This window comes from Mercenaria mercenaria, unplaced genomic scaffold (assembly GCF_021730395.1).
Source record: "Mercenaria mercenaria strain notata unplaced genomic scaffold, MADL_Memer_1 contig_3044, whole genome shotgun sequence".
Classification (NCBI taxonomy): Eukaryota; Metazoa; Mollusca; class Bivalvia; order Venerida; family Veneridae; genus Mercenaria; species Mercenaria mercenaria.
The window spans coordinates 20,183-37,209 of record NW_026461148.1 but is presented as its reverse complement, the minus strand read 5'-3'; the positions used below and the strand labels follow the sequence as shown (position 1 = coordinate 37,209).

Here is a 17,027-nt window from a genome sequence, read left to right as displayed (position 1 = left end):
TGCTTGTCAATTAGATTAAGATCGTATTTACATTTTATATTACTTCTTTCCCCTTTCAAACCCTCTAAAAGAGGCATTGGATGCAATGACAATATAGACGTCCTACACAGATACAAAATGTAGTCCTAGATAGACGATATTATTACGTCGAACTTCGGATACGTCGATGTAACTATTGCAGTCCCTTGAATATCGAGGTAACAGTATTTGATTGAATTTATAATGTATGTTTTTCCGTTACAACTTCTTTTTGTTGTGGGTCTACTTTGAAGTTTATGGCTCTGTGGCTGTGTTTGGGGTGCTCTGTGCTTCCGGGAAATTTTACCTTACTTTTTATCATTTTTAATCAAGACATGATTTTGTTACAATTATCTTCATTCGTAATAACTAGTCATCATTATCATTCATCAATATCATTTGTCATTCTTCGTCATTTATCATTATCATCATTAAAATACGTCATCATCATTATAAGTTTCTCATCATTTATCGTCATCAGTATTTGTCATCATCATTTATTAAAACTCATCTTTATTATCCAGCACTTTCAGATCTTATTATAATTACTTGCAAACATCGTTCATTATCATAATCATCAGTCACCCTAATTCGTAAGTGTTATTTACTTTCATTAATACACAATTCAACATCATCATCATCTCTGTCCAATATCAAAGTCAATAATCATCATCATCGTCATCATCATTATGATTATTATCATTAATCCATACCTTTCTTCGTCATCATGCATTTGAAAACAAAAGAAAATATTGGAGGAATTGACCAGGGAGTTCAGTATGTTTTTTCGGATGTGCGTGCACGAGTCTGTATATTTCGAATATTGAATAGAAAACAGGTACACAACCTGTAAGAAACGAATGATATCATGTTCCATGCATTTTCTCTCAGCAAAAAGGAAAATAATATGACGGTCATGCATAAGTAAATAAAAGTTTATTTTTGAGTTAAGTGATGTTTTTGCACTGTTAGTAATGAAATTGTCTATTAGTTATGTACTATTAACAAATCGGTATGATTCAGTACACTTTATATATGGAAAATGACTTATTCTAACAACATGAAATAGTATCGCCTAAATAGCCGTTATGAAATAGGTATTTGAAAACAAATATTTGTATTATTTTACCGGATTTGAATTAGATATCCGACTTAGTCGCTTTATCTTTTTAGGACTTTATTATTCAAGGATTCATCTTAAATACAGCATGAGAATGGATATGTTCTTATAAGAGATATAAATGGAAGTCTTAATCGTATTGTAATATCCTTTTCTTCAAATATCAGTATAAAGCATTTTATAGATGTTCAAGCAATTATTGTATACACGTGCAAATGAAATAAGGAATAATTGACTCCACCACTTGGTTAAAACACGTTTAATTTGTAAGTACTGATTAAAACTTTTATTTTGCATTGAAATGAAATTTACTTGTATATTACAGTAATAATGAAAACAATAATATACTTTTGAAATAATTCTGATATCATTAAATGGTATAATTGCACATCAAATATTTCGGCCGGAGTATTTGAACGCATTCGCATTGTTGATAACTCTCTGCGCAACTGCTACGCCATTTTATGTAGACGTAAGATGTATTGGTTCGAATCTAAATACGGTCAAACAAATCATGCTGTTTTCCCGAATCTATAAACTGAACAATAAAATATACCACATAGTATGATAGTATAATGGCGCTTTTATTTTTACCAGCATGTACTTGAACAGTCTGTAGCAGTCTAGTTTAAAGCAAAACATAAACAAAGTTTGGGCAATAGTTGGCTTGTTCTCGTAGGTGATGTGTGGAAGTAAGGTACTTGGTGGTTTTGTGTCACTGGCCGATCGAAGATTTTATTTGTTTTGGTCATACTTCCGTTGCTTCGTAATTAAGTATTTTATTACAAGTGTGTCGTTAATCTTTAGATGTATACGGTTTCAAAGACAGTGTCAGTAAATATGTTGCAATAAGTAGTTGCATATCTTTAGAAGTAAAATCATATTTTATGTAAACTTTGTATATCATTGGTAGCATAAAAGTATACTGTAAAAACATTCAAAGGCGTATAAATGTAAACGTCTTAAAATGCATGACATCCTTTTTTTGTAGAAAGTTTTTACCAAGACTTGAAAGACTTTCAGTTATATCTTACAAACAACACTCTACAAGATGCATCCGCCATAAACACCAATAGCAATACAAACATTACTGACAACGCTTATGAAATTGATATACCAAACACTTTGGCAAGATATGTAACTATAAAGAGACCAGGAGTGTTAACAATATGTGAGATTATGATCTTTGAAGGAGGTAAATTGTATTTCTAACTGTATTTTGTTTGCTTGACATAGATATCAGTTATCAAAAACTGTATACCCAGTGTCTTTCTTGATCGATGTACCTTGGTGACGTTTATACTCAGTTCCAAAAGAAAGTGTGCACTTTTTAAGTTTAAATATTTCAAAAAATTCCCCGACGTTTTTGTTTCATTTTTTCATACACTAACTCTTAGATATAACTCAAAATCTAAAATGCACACCAATTTGTTTACGAACTGATTTAAATTTTGGTACCAAACATTATAAGTTTTCATGAAAATAACCGAGAAAAAATAACAGAAAACTGAGTGCACACTTTTTTTTGGAACTGAGTGTATTTACATAAGATATTCAAACCCACTTAAAACAGTATTCCTTTTTACAAATAGTAATTTAAAGCTAAAGAATTTATGCTTACTGGGGAAAGATTGGAAAACGCATTTCAACTGTAACAAATCTTAAGACACGGCATTTTAGAGACTTTATGGCATTGTTTTAATTTTTAGCTCAGCTGTCACATAGTGACATGGTGAGCTTTTGTGATCACCCTTCGTCCGTCGTCAATCCGTGCGTCCGTCCGTCCGTCAACAATTTCTTGTTTATTATTGTTTTAAATGCGAGAATACGCTCCTTTATCAGCATTGAGAATACACTACCTTTACTTCACACATAAAAATGTATTGTAACATTTGACCGATACGTGGAAAAGTAATGCGAGAACAACAGGTGTTTAGAGTTTTCACACTTCATTATTGGCTAGTTAAATTTAATGTATAACGCCGTTGAGTATGTCATGGTATAAAATATGCGTTTAATCAAACTAATCAGTTTCAGTTTAAGTTTACAACACTACATCGTAAATTGTTTTAATAGTCGAAAACCACTGTTTGTAGAGTGTATGTTGGGAACATACGGTGACGAATGTATAAAGGAGTGTCACTGCGCAGACAACAAACCGTGTAATAAAGAGAGTGGATTCTGCAAAACAACAATTTGTAAGACAGGCTGGAAAGGACCGGCTTGCGACCAAGGTATTTTCGATCGATATAGTATTACTTTAGATAATTGTATACAAGTACAATTCAACAGGTTCTCAATTTTTGTTCATACTACTTTTAATTTATCATGCAACTACTATGCAAATTGCCTGCTATCATTTGCCTGATATTTTATTTTGATATCAGGTCATTGTCAAAATTAAGCTGGACTGGTTTTTACATCAGTTTCCTTCCAAACTGAATTTTATAACAGAGTCCAGATTCGATGTTTTAAATGCTTTTTCTAAATACATTCTGTGATTTTAACAAATTTCTTCGAATATGGTTGTCTCAACATTTATCACACAGACAATAGCACTGAATGACGTCATTGTGAAACGTTTATCATGACATCACAATGTTTACATGGGTCGATTCTTGGAAAGGATTACAATACACTTGACAATGTATGATATTTCTTACCGGTGAATATATCAACATTAAAAACCAAGAAAACATAAAATGAAAAATATTAAATGCACGTAAGTCATAAATTCTGTATTTTGCTTATTATCAATGTACTAATTTGATTTCAACCGTGTACAGATTTATCAGTTGACACATTAACAGACACTTGGGATCAGGATACCCCACCCATTCTCCTCCGGCCCTGCTAACTGTTAGCCAATATTTCTAAGCTGAGCATAGGTGACGATCATAAAATAAACTGTTAGTATTTCAAAATGTGTTCAAAATGAGCTTTTTTAACCATCAATTCTTCCTGGAGGGCTTCCTGACCCTAGTTGTCTGTGGATACATACTATTCAAAGGAATAGAAATAACAGTTATCAGTACATTAGATCTATATCAATATGTGATAAAATGGTTGTTTTGTCATGCGAGGGTGAATAATAAACTTCATACATCACCAAGTCATCCCGGTGTAATACGCATTGTCAAGTATTACTTATTTGTTGACGAGTAGGGATTATTACCGCTGACGCTACGACAAGGAGCAGTCCTTAAGGGTTTAAACAACTACATTTAAAGTAAGAACAATTTCCTTCACCAAGTGAATCAGATGCTAGAACATTTACCAAAGATCAAGTCAGTTTGTCCAGTGTATTGTATGGTACAACTTTAGATTACAACAACATGCCAGACAGTAAAGATGAGAAGTACAGTAGTCCTGGAGAAACAAATTATTTATTTATTTTGTTGGGTTTAACGTCGCACCGACACAATTATAGGTCATATGGCGACTTTCCAGCTTTGATGGTGGAGGAAGACCCTAGGTGCCCCTCCGTGCATTATTTCATCACGAGCGGGCACCTGGGTAGAACCACCGACCTTCCGTAAGCCAGCTTGATGGCTTCCTCACATTAAGAATTCAACGCCCCGAGTGAGGCTCGAACCCACATCGATGAGGGGCAAGTGATTTGAAGTCTGCGACTTTAACCACTCGGCCACGGAGGCCCCTGGAGAAACAATGGCTCATGTAATTTACTGGATGAGGTTGATAAATAAAGCATCGAGCAAACTGGAAGAGATGATACTAATGCCGTTGATGCCTGTCCGTATAATGAAAGATCAGTTTAAAGTGGTTATGTGAACTTTATAACTGTGACATTGAAAACGTTAGAACGGAGGGGTATAGGAATGACAAGATAGAAGACATGTATTTGTTAAATAACTGTTTACTGTTTATTGAAAAATTATGTTTTATTATTTGCCTAGTTACCATGTCATGAAAAATTCCGACTTCTGAAAATCACTTTTTGCACATACATGCATGCTTTTAAGAGTAAAACAAAATATGTTTGTAAAAAATGTCGTCAGCTAATTTAGTAACTAAAGAGAATTATTAGAGACAGACTGCAGATACTTTTCTCTGTGTTTCTAACAACCAACGTGTATACCGTACAATGTAATTTTCTTGTAAAAAAAGAAGAAAATAGAACATTTGTTTTTATAAATGTTTACACACACGTTTTGACAAAAAGCTTATGATTATCACAAACGTTCAGAAATCTTACTTCAGATTTATTGATATAAGTTCATTGGCTCTACATCTAAGTCAGGTTTTTGTTCTGTCAGGTAGCACCTACCGTATTTATACATTTTTCAAGGTCGTCATGCTATCTTGATTTCTGTCAGTATAAAAGAGATAATTATTAAGGACCTTGTATCACTTCTGTCTAGGCAATGTTGGCAGCCCCACGTAAAGTAGTACCTTACTCGAGATACTTCGAGTAGCAGTGAAGATGAAGGAGAAGAACTAAAGAAGAGTCACTTATCATTAACAAAAATGGTGGTGAGGGTTTAGAAGCAAAACGTAAACAATCAAGGTAAGATCAACACGATGAGCAACGACGCGAGCTGGCAAGCAGCTACTTTAACATTACACCTAGAATGTAGCGAAAATCAAGAAAATTCAAGGCACAAAGTAAAGTGAACGATGTCACATTCAAACGCTGTGGCCACCCATGTGACTTTACCTACGAACAATTTAATGCTGTTGTAGACGATGAAAACAGACTGTCAGACTAAGCCAAAGGATAAAGTTCGACTCTCCATTGATCATTTGATATTGAAACTTAGAATGAACGTCTCGCTTGACAATGCTTCAGCAGTAACAGGAGAAACCTTACTACACGAAATTAAAATTTCATGCAAAGAAAGGAAGATTTGAAGATTCATGGTCAACTGCATATTTCCATGCCTAAAGTGTTCGTCAAAGCCAGAAGAGAAATGCATCATGGACATGTGTATGAATTTAAGAACCCTTATTATTTGTGTATGAACATAAGTAACCCTTATTATGTGCTTTACGCGATTTTCTGGAAGCAAATAAGTGTCTCCTCCTAAAGTACTATGACATAACTCAAACGAGGACAGACTTTGATAAGAGTTTCTCTACATTGATGTACATGCTCCGAAACTATATGAGTAAATATCGTCCTAACATTAAACTTGAGTTTCAACCAAAGTCGTGTTACATCATGTCGGAACCCAAAATGGATGGACTTGAAAATGATAAAGTCTACGAAAACAAACTAACTATGTTGTGTGATCATCATGTAATAGAAAGTGGTAAATACTAGTGAAACAAAATGTAGTGGTATATGAATGACAAGATAGAAGACATATATTTGACATAAATGTTTATTGAACATTGTTTTGACAGTATAAATAAACATGCAAAAAAAAAACAGAATACGTTTTCATTATTTTTGAAACCATCTTGGAAGAAGGTAATTTACTTTTTTCAACATCCTTGCCATATTGTACATTAATTTACTAGATTTGCCTAGCTGCCAAGTCATCAAATAAATCCCGTCAAATCCAATCCAGCCCTGACCCGGATATATGAAATGATGCCAGATCACCAGCCTTTACTTCTAATATGATATAGAATTCTGAATTGTTCGAGTTGTTGTGGGATAAAAGAAGAAGGAATCAGGGGTTCTAGATCACATTTCTAGATAAATTATTTTTCTATTATATACCCATCATGGACAAAAAATACAAAAATGCACATTAACATTTATCAGATCACAATAAATAAATCTCTTCTATTTTACCAAATAAACTATTATAGCTCTGGCCACTCCATCCCTTCTGCCAACCTCAGTCTAATAAAACTGCTGTACTGTCATTCACTTTTCTGTAATAAATATGATTATCTATCCTGATAGTTCTATAAAAGCCATAAATAAACGATGATACTGTATAAGAAATTCGCCTCATTCTTTCTACTTAAACTTTGAGCCCTATTTTTTCAGCAAATTTGTTCAATTGAAAAATAGCATTAATGTAAGGACCGAAAGCGGTTGATTAAAATACCGTCAGAAGCGGATTTTTAACGCGACCTACCATTCTTTGGCGCGACTGCTATTCAGAGTTTATTTCAGAAGTAGTCTTCGAGTTAAGACTTGTAAATTCAGTACTTTTTTCTACAGTCAATAGTTTCTATAAATTTACGCATGGCTGTTTGTGGAACAGTACATATTGTGAACATGAGGAGAATACTGTATTCCAAATCACGGCCAAAGTGTTTTGACGCTTAAAAGGAGCAAACGTGGCGTAGGTGTTAAGTTATCGGCCGCTCAACCCGTCCACGATCTGATACCATACTGGTTTTTTTCCAGGAAAAAGACTCGAAAGTGACTCGATAATTTTAAAGCTTTCTTCACAATCGAGCCAAAATAAATTAGTATAAACTAAACAGTATTTTTGTAGCGGTCACGTGTTGTCTTGATACCAATTGTAAAATGCTAACTGTTTAGTATATGGCCTTAATGGTAAAATTAAGGTATGATAAAGAAAGAAGTGTATAGTATTATACATATAATACTTGTACAGTTCATTCCTACTGTACAATACTGTTTTTCGTCAATGGCCATAGAGCATGACTGTGCAGCCACTTTTTTAAAGGTTTCTCCGACCTCCCTTTCACGTTTCTATACTGTATTGTGATGGGGAGATGGTATGTTTCACTCAGCCATTATATTTGTTATTTGGGTTCCACCAATACCAGCATTCATTAGGTTAAACGAACTATTTACAAAATTGACATGCTGTACGTCAAGTTGTTAAGTTAGCGACGTGGAAATATTAGAGCGTTTCACGAATTGATAAATTTCGTTAATTCTTCCTCCAGCTTAAATATCAGCAAATCCGGCATAACAAATTCACATTTTTGAACAATATTTGCATCTTTAAATTTTAAGAAACGACTATATAATGACATTTGAAATGAATAACAACAAATGATAATACCGAGTGTATAACCAACAGTTCTCCAACTGTTTAATAGTAATATAGTAATATTTTTGTCGTTAAAAACCATGGAAATATATACTTTTTGCACTGAACATGAGTACTACACTACGTGATTATAATCTACTATTTTAACATTCATTTTTTGTTTACTCGCCAAAGTCGTGTCAGTTATTCACCTGTCACAACAGCTGATAATAATGTGCAGTGATTATTTCTGACAAATAAGTGATTCTTACGACATGAGAGCTATTTTTATCAGGAATTTGCGCTAAATGTAATTCCAAATAAACTATTTTTCGGCCCGCGGAAATATCCACTTACACAGTACTTGTAATTATTATAAGAATATATAGATGCTCTACCGACTGAGCTACCCGGCCGCCTATACACTCTCTCCCCGTTCAAATAATCAAGTTTTATACCGCGACATACTGCCCCGCTTTACGAAATACGTCCTCGAATTCTAATTGGACAGACATGATCTCGGAATATATTCAGTCACGGTCCCATGTTAGGTGCCAAATGTCAAAGTATGAGAAAAATATGCAGCAATATCGGGACTCGAACCCGAGGCCTCGGAATACCATTCTGATGCTCTACCAACGGACTTACCCGGCCGCCTACATGCTACTTCTTGTTCAAATAATCAAGTTCTATACCGTAACACGGTGAACCATATCGACATTTAAAACATACCCGACCTGTAGCAACGTTTGTGTTTACAACGAGTTCTAAAACGGCCCTATTTGTTTTTCTTTTAAACAAAGAAGGTTAAAAACTTTGTGTTATTATTCAACAATTCAATTTTCTGACATCACAATTATTACGTCATAGTGTTAGACGGCATAAGAAAAGAAAAAATGGAAAAGAAATCAACATAAATCAGACAAATATTTGATGGACATCGTCAGGGACCTACATAACAATCCTTGATAACGTGTAAGAATTGAAATAATATGTCTCAAACAGTGATTTGTGCGTGAATAAAATTAGTGTTTGTCGTTTAGATGCGTATTATTATATCACTCAGGCTTCGCTCTCGTGATATAATTCCTTCACATATAAATTCCAAACAATGATTTCATTCAATGACAAATCACTGTTTGGGATATATTTTTGCTTAAACATCATGCAACTTTGGACGCCTCAATCTTGTTTCTCTTGACGAGGGGGCATATACTTTCACTTTTTGGGTGTTTAAAATTGATGCAAGACCGAAACAATTTTTTACTGAATATCAGCTAAATGAATCTGAGAATAAAAAATCTCGCAGATCATCCCACTTGCGAGAAACGCAAGTTCAATTGCCAGGTAACAGCTTCAGAATCACACTCCAGATTCACTGGACAGTCTCCACAGGCTTTTACTTTCACAGCGCTCGAGGTTTTAACTGATTTTTGTTTTAGACGTTCCTTACCTTTTCTTTTCTTTTCGTGAAAATTTGTTCTTACTTATTATAATTTTGAATAAGCTGTTGCTTTTACGTATTGACGTCTTATCCTATTCGTGTATTGTTATGAAATGTTTGCGCCGTTACTGAAAAAATGATTATAATAAATTACATAAAATATAAAAAACAAAGGTAATGTATTCAGTGCGTGTCTGTTTTCAGTCAAGTCATATCAATTAGAACCTTCGGAACAAATATAAAATAAACAATGAATATCATAAAAGGAATTGTTCTCCATTTTTATCAGTTATTGATACCTAAAGTTTTTGTTTGACATCCCTAATAAGTTTGCCAAATCATTTATGCACTGACAGCAGTTTTAAAAAGAATCGATCCAATGACGTCTCTTAACAGATAATTAAAATCTAACGATAAATCTAGACTAGAAAATACTATTCAGTGACCCCCATTTTTCCCTTTAACTTTTTGTTTTTGAATGCTGCTCGAAATCACAATATGTGAAAATAAAAAAAAATCTACGTTTAAAAGCATGCGTTGTTTTGATATATCATCGAATAGGTTTTGCGATCGGTTGCACCAATTATAAAAGTTCATTTAAAATAGATTCTATGATAGAACAGAATGTAGAATAAAATAAACCTTTTACCGGCAAAATGGGATAAAAATGTCATTCATGAGCGTTTAACGCTAAAAAGGTTCACACCTACTGTTGCCGCTTCGACGTCAAAACTGTACCAAATATTCATTTTAAAAAGGGGGAAAACGGGCCTTTTGTATAGGCTGAACACCACTTAATCTAAACTGGCCTTTTTTATGGGCTGAACACCATTAAATCTGGCTGTTCTTTATTTTATATAACATCCACATATTTTTTGTGGAGGCTTACATTAAATTGGTAGTGATCGGCCTATAAAGAGATCATCACGATCTTAGATGGTGCCGAAATTCGTAAGGATTCGTGAGCGAGCCACTTTAACTACCAACAGAGAATGCGCGTATTATCTACCTGTTTTGGATCAATGCTAATGATCAGAGTTGTTGTCCTTTGGATGTGCTACATATAGTATAGTGTTCCACCAGACTTGTTTTGCCTTGAGACTTAAAATATTGATAGATATCAATGAGTGAAAGTGCAATGCAGAAAAAGCTAACCTTTGTTTTGAATTTATGTTTTGATTTGTCTACCATTTCTTATATCTCTCTATTTGATACTAAATTTTCAATTTGTTGCAATAACGTTGCAACTATTGCAGGGATTTGTTTTTAAAATGTATACAATGATAATTGTACATTAGGGAACTGCAACAATCATTATCCTTCCTCATGATATTACAAACTCATATTAGCTCCTCTCTATTTCTCTGAATTTTAATAAGCATGATTTAGGAGTGTCTGGGGTACATATATTTAAGCTTGCAGTCATATGTACAACAGTAAAAGAAGGTGCAGAGCACAATTAATTATTTCTTGCAGAATCAATTCCCTATTGGTGCATTTATAAAACAAGCTACATACCATACTCGATTGACAAACACCTTCGTGGAGCATCTATCGTTTCCACCGATTATATGCATGATAATGGTTCTTTTATTTTCAATCTATTGAACAGGATGTCCACAAGATAGATTTGGTGACGATTGCAAAGAACGCTGTTTTTGTGCTGGAGGTACCTGCACAAATAATTACGGTGTATGCCCTGGAAACTGCAGGCAAGGCTTCCACGGCCCTCATTGCAACATAGGTATTATTGTCTTATAGTCAACTACAAATGATTAGTATTTAGGTATTATTGTCTTATAGTCAACTACAAATGATTAGTATTTAAAGCTCTAAAACATTTTTTCCTGTCCAACATGCTGAGTAAAGTAAAAATAAAACTGATTAATAGAGTTGTATTGAGAAAGATTCATTGCAAAGCAACAGAACTTTCAAATGATGAAATATTTTACAACTTTTAACTTGTAATTGCTTGAAATTTTAAGCGGGGAGCGCTAAACAAAGCGAGAAAAGTTCAAGCGGAATGGCAACTGTTGGAGTATCGGTTGGTGGATCTATCGCATTTGTTTCAATTGCTGTAGCTGTTTTGTACCTATTTGTAAGATATCGAAGAAAAATAAGGTAAGTTAAATAAACGTTTATTACATTCAAAGTTTGGCATAACCGGACATTTAAAGTATTTACATTTATGACGATAAAGTAAATTGAATGAAGGGTTACATTTTAGTTTAGTCAAATAAACTTGATCACAATTTTATATAAACCTTCGATTTAGCTGATCACAAATCGTACTATATGAAATGTTAGTATTAAATGTTTATATAATATATACAAAAATATAGTTGTATTAATTACAAGCGCAAAAGGCGTTTTGAATAAACAAATCGGAGTGCCCTTGCTTATAATTTAGCCGACCAAGAGTGCTCTTGAACTTTTTTATAGTTAAAGATTGTTTAATAGCGTAACATAATCTGTGTAAAGTTGTATAACGTTGCATTCAAATAAACAGAAAACACCTCATCTAATCTAAAATAAGCAACAGACATATAATGTGAGATGAACATCTTGTTATTTGAAAGACAATGACATTGTGTGCTTTGAATTTTTAGATACCAAAAGGAACATAAAAATGACTACACCACTCCTTCGGTTTATATTCAACAGTCAGGGAACTCGGATTATGACACTCTTGAAACTATACAAGGTGAGACTGATACTAATGTTCGAAATAATGCAATGTTTTCGACATTTACATATCTAATGGATTTTATGTAACACAGACTACTGAACAGCATAGGGATAAAACGATATATAATACAGGAAGTATTTCGGCGAATGATTCGAAACGTTCTGTTCTTTATGTCTCAGTAAAATCATACACAGCTGTCTTCTTAATAAAATCGAACAAAGTATATGTACTTTCTGTAGTAAAGAAAACGAAAATCTTTCTAAAAATACATTTATCATTGTAGATACACCTCAAGTGGACAAAAACAATCCATACGTAAATGAACAAATAACTGGCGTATAAAGTGTCAATGACTTTTGTTGTTAAAGGAACCGACTATATGTGTTGTGAGTTATATTGTATTACTTGTTTCTGGTGCCTAACATATATATTTAACAGGACATTTTAATTGAGAACTTAATCCGGCTTAATTGTTTCATCATCAGTCACAGAGATTGGACCATTGGACAGGACACAATATAAAACGCCATGAAGGAAGTATGAGTAATTTGTTGTTAGATTCCCAGTATATTATTGAAAAGCTATAATTTCAGTTGCAGAGGATTCCTTTAACAAATGATTGCTTTGAATTATATCTAAATACATGTATAAGATAAAGTAAGTCTATGTCCAAGTCAGTGTGTTGACTGCATGTATGTTGATTTTTTCCAGTTTTACTATTTTTACTATTACACTTTTGTCTGGTTCTATAATGAATGACACTACTATATAAATTCATGATTAAGTAATTTAACGATATTTATAAAATTCGACCCCAAAAAAAAATAAACGCATCGCAAATTTGTGTTCCGAGACAAAAAACGTAAACAGGAGAGAAGGAGAGAAGAAGTCATATTATGCACGTTTATGCTAAAGTGAATGTAACTGATTCATTAATCTCGTGGAATGTAATGCCTATTAGCAGTATTAAACCTATTATTTTGTCTCCCAATTCCATGGGAGACGTATTGTTTTGTCCTTCGCCATTTAACCTGTGTAATTTTGCCGATATCATTGAAGATTCAACATTCTTTATAAAAGGCTATATGATATGAGGAAACAAGACAATTCAAACATAGACTTTCTCGATTCTTTCATGACTAAATTAAGCAAAGAAGACTCTGATCAATGCGAGGGATTATTAACCGAATATGAATGTAAAATTGCATTGTCTGAAATGACAAATGATAAGAGCTCTGGCTCTGATTAATTAACAGCCGAATTTTATAAACATTTTGGGAGCATTTGAAAGTAATTTATATCAATGTAAGTAATAACTGTTATCATACAGTCAAATTTTCAGATCTTCCAAAACAAATCATTATTACTCTTCTACCAAAACCAGATAAAGATCCTACAAATTTGTCAAACTGGAGATCCATAAGTTTATTTAATGTAGACTTAAAAATTGCAACAAAGGCTATAGCCAGTAGGTTAAACTAAATAATTGCATGACTAATAAACCAAATTCAAACTGGTTTCATGAAAAGACGATACATTGGGGAAAATGTCAGGCTGATTTTTGAAGTCGATCACATTGAAAACAATAATATGAAAGGGTTATTATTATTATTATCTGATTATGAAAAGGCTTTTGATACATTAAATCACAATTTTTTAAATAAAATGCCCATTTGTTTTAATTTTGGAGCTTAGTCAGATGGATTGAAACCTTTTACAAATATATTACAACAGTCATAATTAATAGCGGATGTTTATCTGATGAAATATGTATTAAAAAAGGCGTGCGACAAGGATGTCCCCTTTTCACTTCATCATTTATTCTTTGTATGGAAATATTATCAAATAAAGTCTCTAATGATGATAGTATTAAAGGAATCACTGTAAACGGTATAGAAATAAAACAAACACTTTCCGTCGCCGATGCAACTTGTGTTAACAATGGTGAAAAAGAATCTTTTGAAAATCTTGTTACTGTTATTACAGAATTTGGGAAAATATCATGATTGCAATTAAATTTAAAGAAATCGATAGTATTAAGATTAGGAACTTTAAAACAAAGTAATTTACAATTTTGTGTAGATAAACATTTCTGGACCTAAGAAAGTGCAAAAACTTTGGGATTTACATTTACTGCAAATCAACTAAAACATTTAGAATTGAATTTAGTGCCAAAAATCGACCAATTTAAAACTTGTCTCAAACAGTGACAGCATAGAAAATTGACGCTTTAAGGCAACGTTACTGTTTTAAAACCTTTCGCATTACCAAAGCTCATATACCCTCATCAGAATTTTTTTTAAATGATATAAATGAAAGCATTAATAACTTTCGTTTGGATAACCAGAAAAAATAAACGAAAATTACTTCCAAAATCTTGAATTTGACGGAAAGTTATGCCTTTTTAATTTCATTAAAAGCTTGCTGCGTTAGAAAGAAGAATCATTGATGTAAACAATCAAGGTTTATGGAAACTCTTTTACAATCAGTAATTATTTTTTGATTGAAACTTAACAACGAAAGATATAAAAACGTGTGTGCCAAAAATCTGTTCCTAAAAGATGCTTATATCTTGGTTCAATGTCCGAAATATAAACTATGAAAACAGCATTTCCATAAACTGTCATATTATATGGAACAATTCAAAAATAATAAGTAGAAATAAAACAATATTTTTTATGAGAAGTGTATGATAAAGGGATAAAATATGTTGAACAGTTATATGACTTTAGGTTAAACGTTTTTTTTTTTTTTTGAAAAGGCACGGCAAATGTACAGTTTTTCTACACATAGTTTCTTGTATTATCATAAGATTATTCATGCCATATCTGCTGTCAAGACATTAAAGCTAAGAGAAGAAATATTAACACAAAACAGAGATGAAACTTAAATGGAAAAGATAAAAAAAATGAAATATCCAAATAAAATATTATATAATATACAAATACAAAATATGAAAGAAGAAACAATCACTCCACTAAGAAAATGGGAAAGTCTTATCGATAAAGAAAGTAAACAAAAATGGAAAAAGATAGTTTCAACTTTTGTGTCGACAATTGATACTAGACTGAGAAATTTGCAATACAAATTCCTAATGAAATTAATTTCAACAAATACATACCTTTGTATATGTCAACGAACATCATCAAGACTATGTGAATTTTGCAACATGCATGATGAAACATTAGAAAAACCTTTTCTGGGAATGTTCAGTTGCACACAATATGTGGAATAAACTTATTACTTTTTTTACTATTTAAAAACAAAAAGAATCGATATAAAATTCAATCTTCTGAAAATTTGTTTTGGTATACAAGAACAAGGTTTAACGAATTCCGCTATAATTTTTATAATTATTCTGTGCACGTTTTATTTTCTGCAAATGAAAATCTGTAAAATAGTTCCAAAAATAGAAAACTTTATCAAGATCTTAGAAAACGGAATCTTACTGGAAAAAGAAATAGCTTTTAGGAAGGAAAAAATAGACTTCTTTAAAAAGGCAAATATTCCTTTGACATCTTATTACTTTTTTTCTCTCAAATTTTTCAGGCTTTTAAACATCTATGACAGTGTAAAAGATGATACAATCATACTTGTATTTTCTCCAAACTTCCCCTCACACCATTTTTGGTCTTTTGTTATCCTTTTAACGTAGTCATTTTCATGTTATTTCATTTCTTGACTTTTCTATTATGTGGGATAGCAACAATAATATTATATTTTCTTTACATTTCAGTTTATATTCTTAAATACATGATATATAAAACTAAATTGGAGTATAAGACTATGTTAACCATAAAAATGTCAAGTTTGTGTATATATATGAACTGTAGGTTTAAGTATCATGTATGAAAATAAACGGGGTTAGCCGCAAGGGGCCTCAAATGAAAAAAAGAAGATTCAAAAGAGGAATTAATATGAAGTGAAGTTGTGCATATCATCAATGTGTCTCGCTTGGATAATTGTTTTCGGAGTTATGATCCCTCCCTAAAAGTAAGTTATTACAATTTGTCCAGACTACACCTCCCATATGGGATTTGAATGGAAATTAGAAAGAATGATCAGTAGCAATCCTAGATATGCTAATGATTTTCCAGTTTCCAGATATGTTATCACAATTACAGAGTTATGGTCCACAGCTTGTTACGAATAGATTTGACATAGCTCTATTCATAATTTTCAATCTATTTTATCTTAATAAATTAAGGTTTACTTCATCATTCATTTTCTTAAACGGCCTGCATCGATAACCATACTTCTATCGCATGTTACTAGAAGTCGGGACAAACAGTTTTAGAAATATGTTTGAAAGCAACCAATTTAATAGTTTGTATTCATTGTGTACTTCTTCTGCTATTCAATTTCGATTTTGAAAAAGAAGTTAATAGTTACTAGTTACCAGTATTTTTACAAGATCTTAACTTACTTGAAATGCTTGAAACGCTATTTGTGCTACAGTAAAATGCATAAGGAAAGGGATACACCAATTGCTCCGTCTATAAACGCGAAGTGTGAAGTACGACTGCGAAATGTCAGGCTACGATGGTAAAATCTCCTCGCTTCAGCGCTTTGCCATCGTACTTTCGCCATTACCCCATTATAAACGCTGTCAGAATAATTCCTTGTTGCTTGTTACAAAACGGCGTTAAACCCTAAGTTGTAAATATATACTGTATGCTAGCTTTACGCTATGTTGTACGGCTTGTTAATTTAAAACCTCGCTGTTAAAATAATCACAGAAGTAGAGAGAGAGAGAGAGAGAGAGAGAGAGAGAGTGGGCCAAATAGGAGAGGTGTTGACAGGTACATGAATTTTACACAATGTTAT

General features: G+C 32.7%; 1 protein-coding gene across 1 annotated transcript in view; it reads left to right on the top strand.

Moving 5' to 3' along the window:
- LOC123558226 (protein draper-like) overlaps positions 1–12,215 on the top strand; it is a gene marked incomplete at its 3' end in the record, with an annotated part of 37,696 nt that extends 25,481 nt beyond the window's left edge. Inside the window, exons 6-10 of the mRNA XM_053533742.1 lie at positions 2,130–2,333; positions 3,235–3,372; positions 11,124–11,255; positions 11,497–11,632; positions 12,121–12,215. Of these exons, the coding sequence (XP_053389717.1) occupies positions 2,130–2,333; positions 3,235–3,372; positions 11,124–11,255; positions 11,497–11,632; positions 12,121–12,215 (705 nt within the window). The remainder of the gene's footprint in view (positions 1–2,129; positions 2,334–3,234; positions 3,373–11,123; positions 11,256–11,496; positions 11,633–12,120) is intronic.
- Between the last annotated feature and the right edge of the window lie 4,812 nt (positions 12,216–17,027).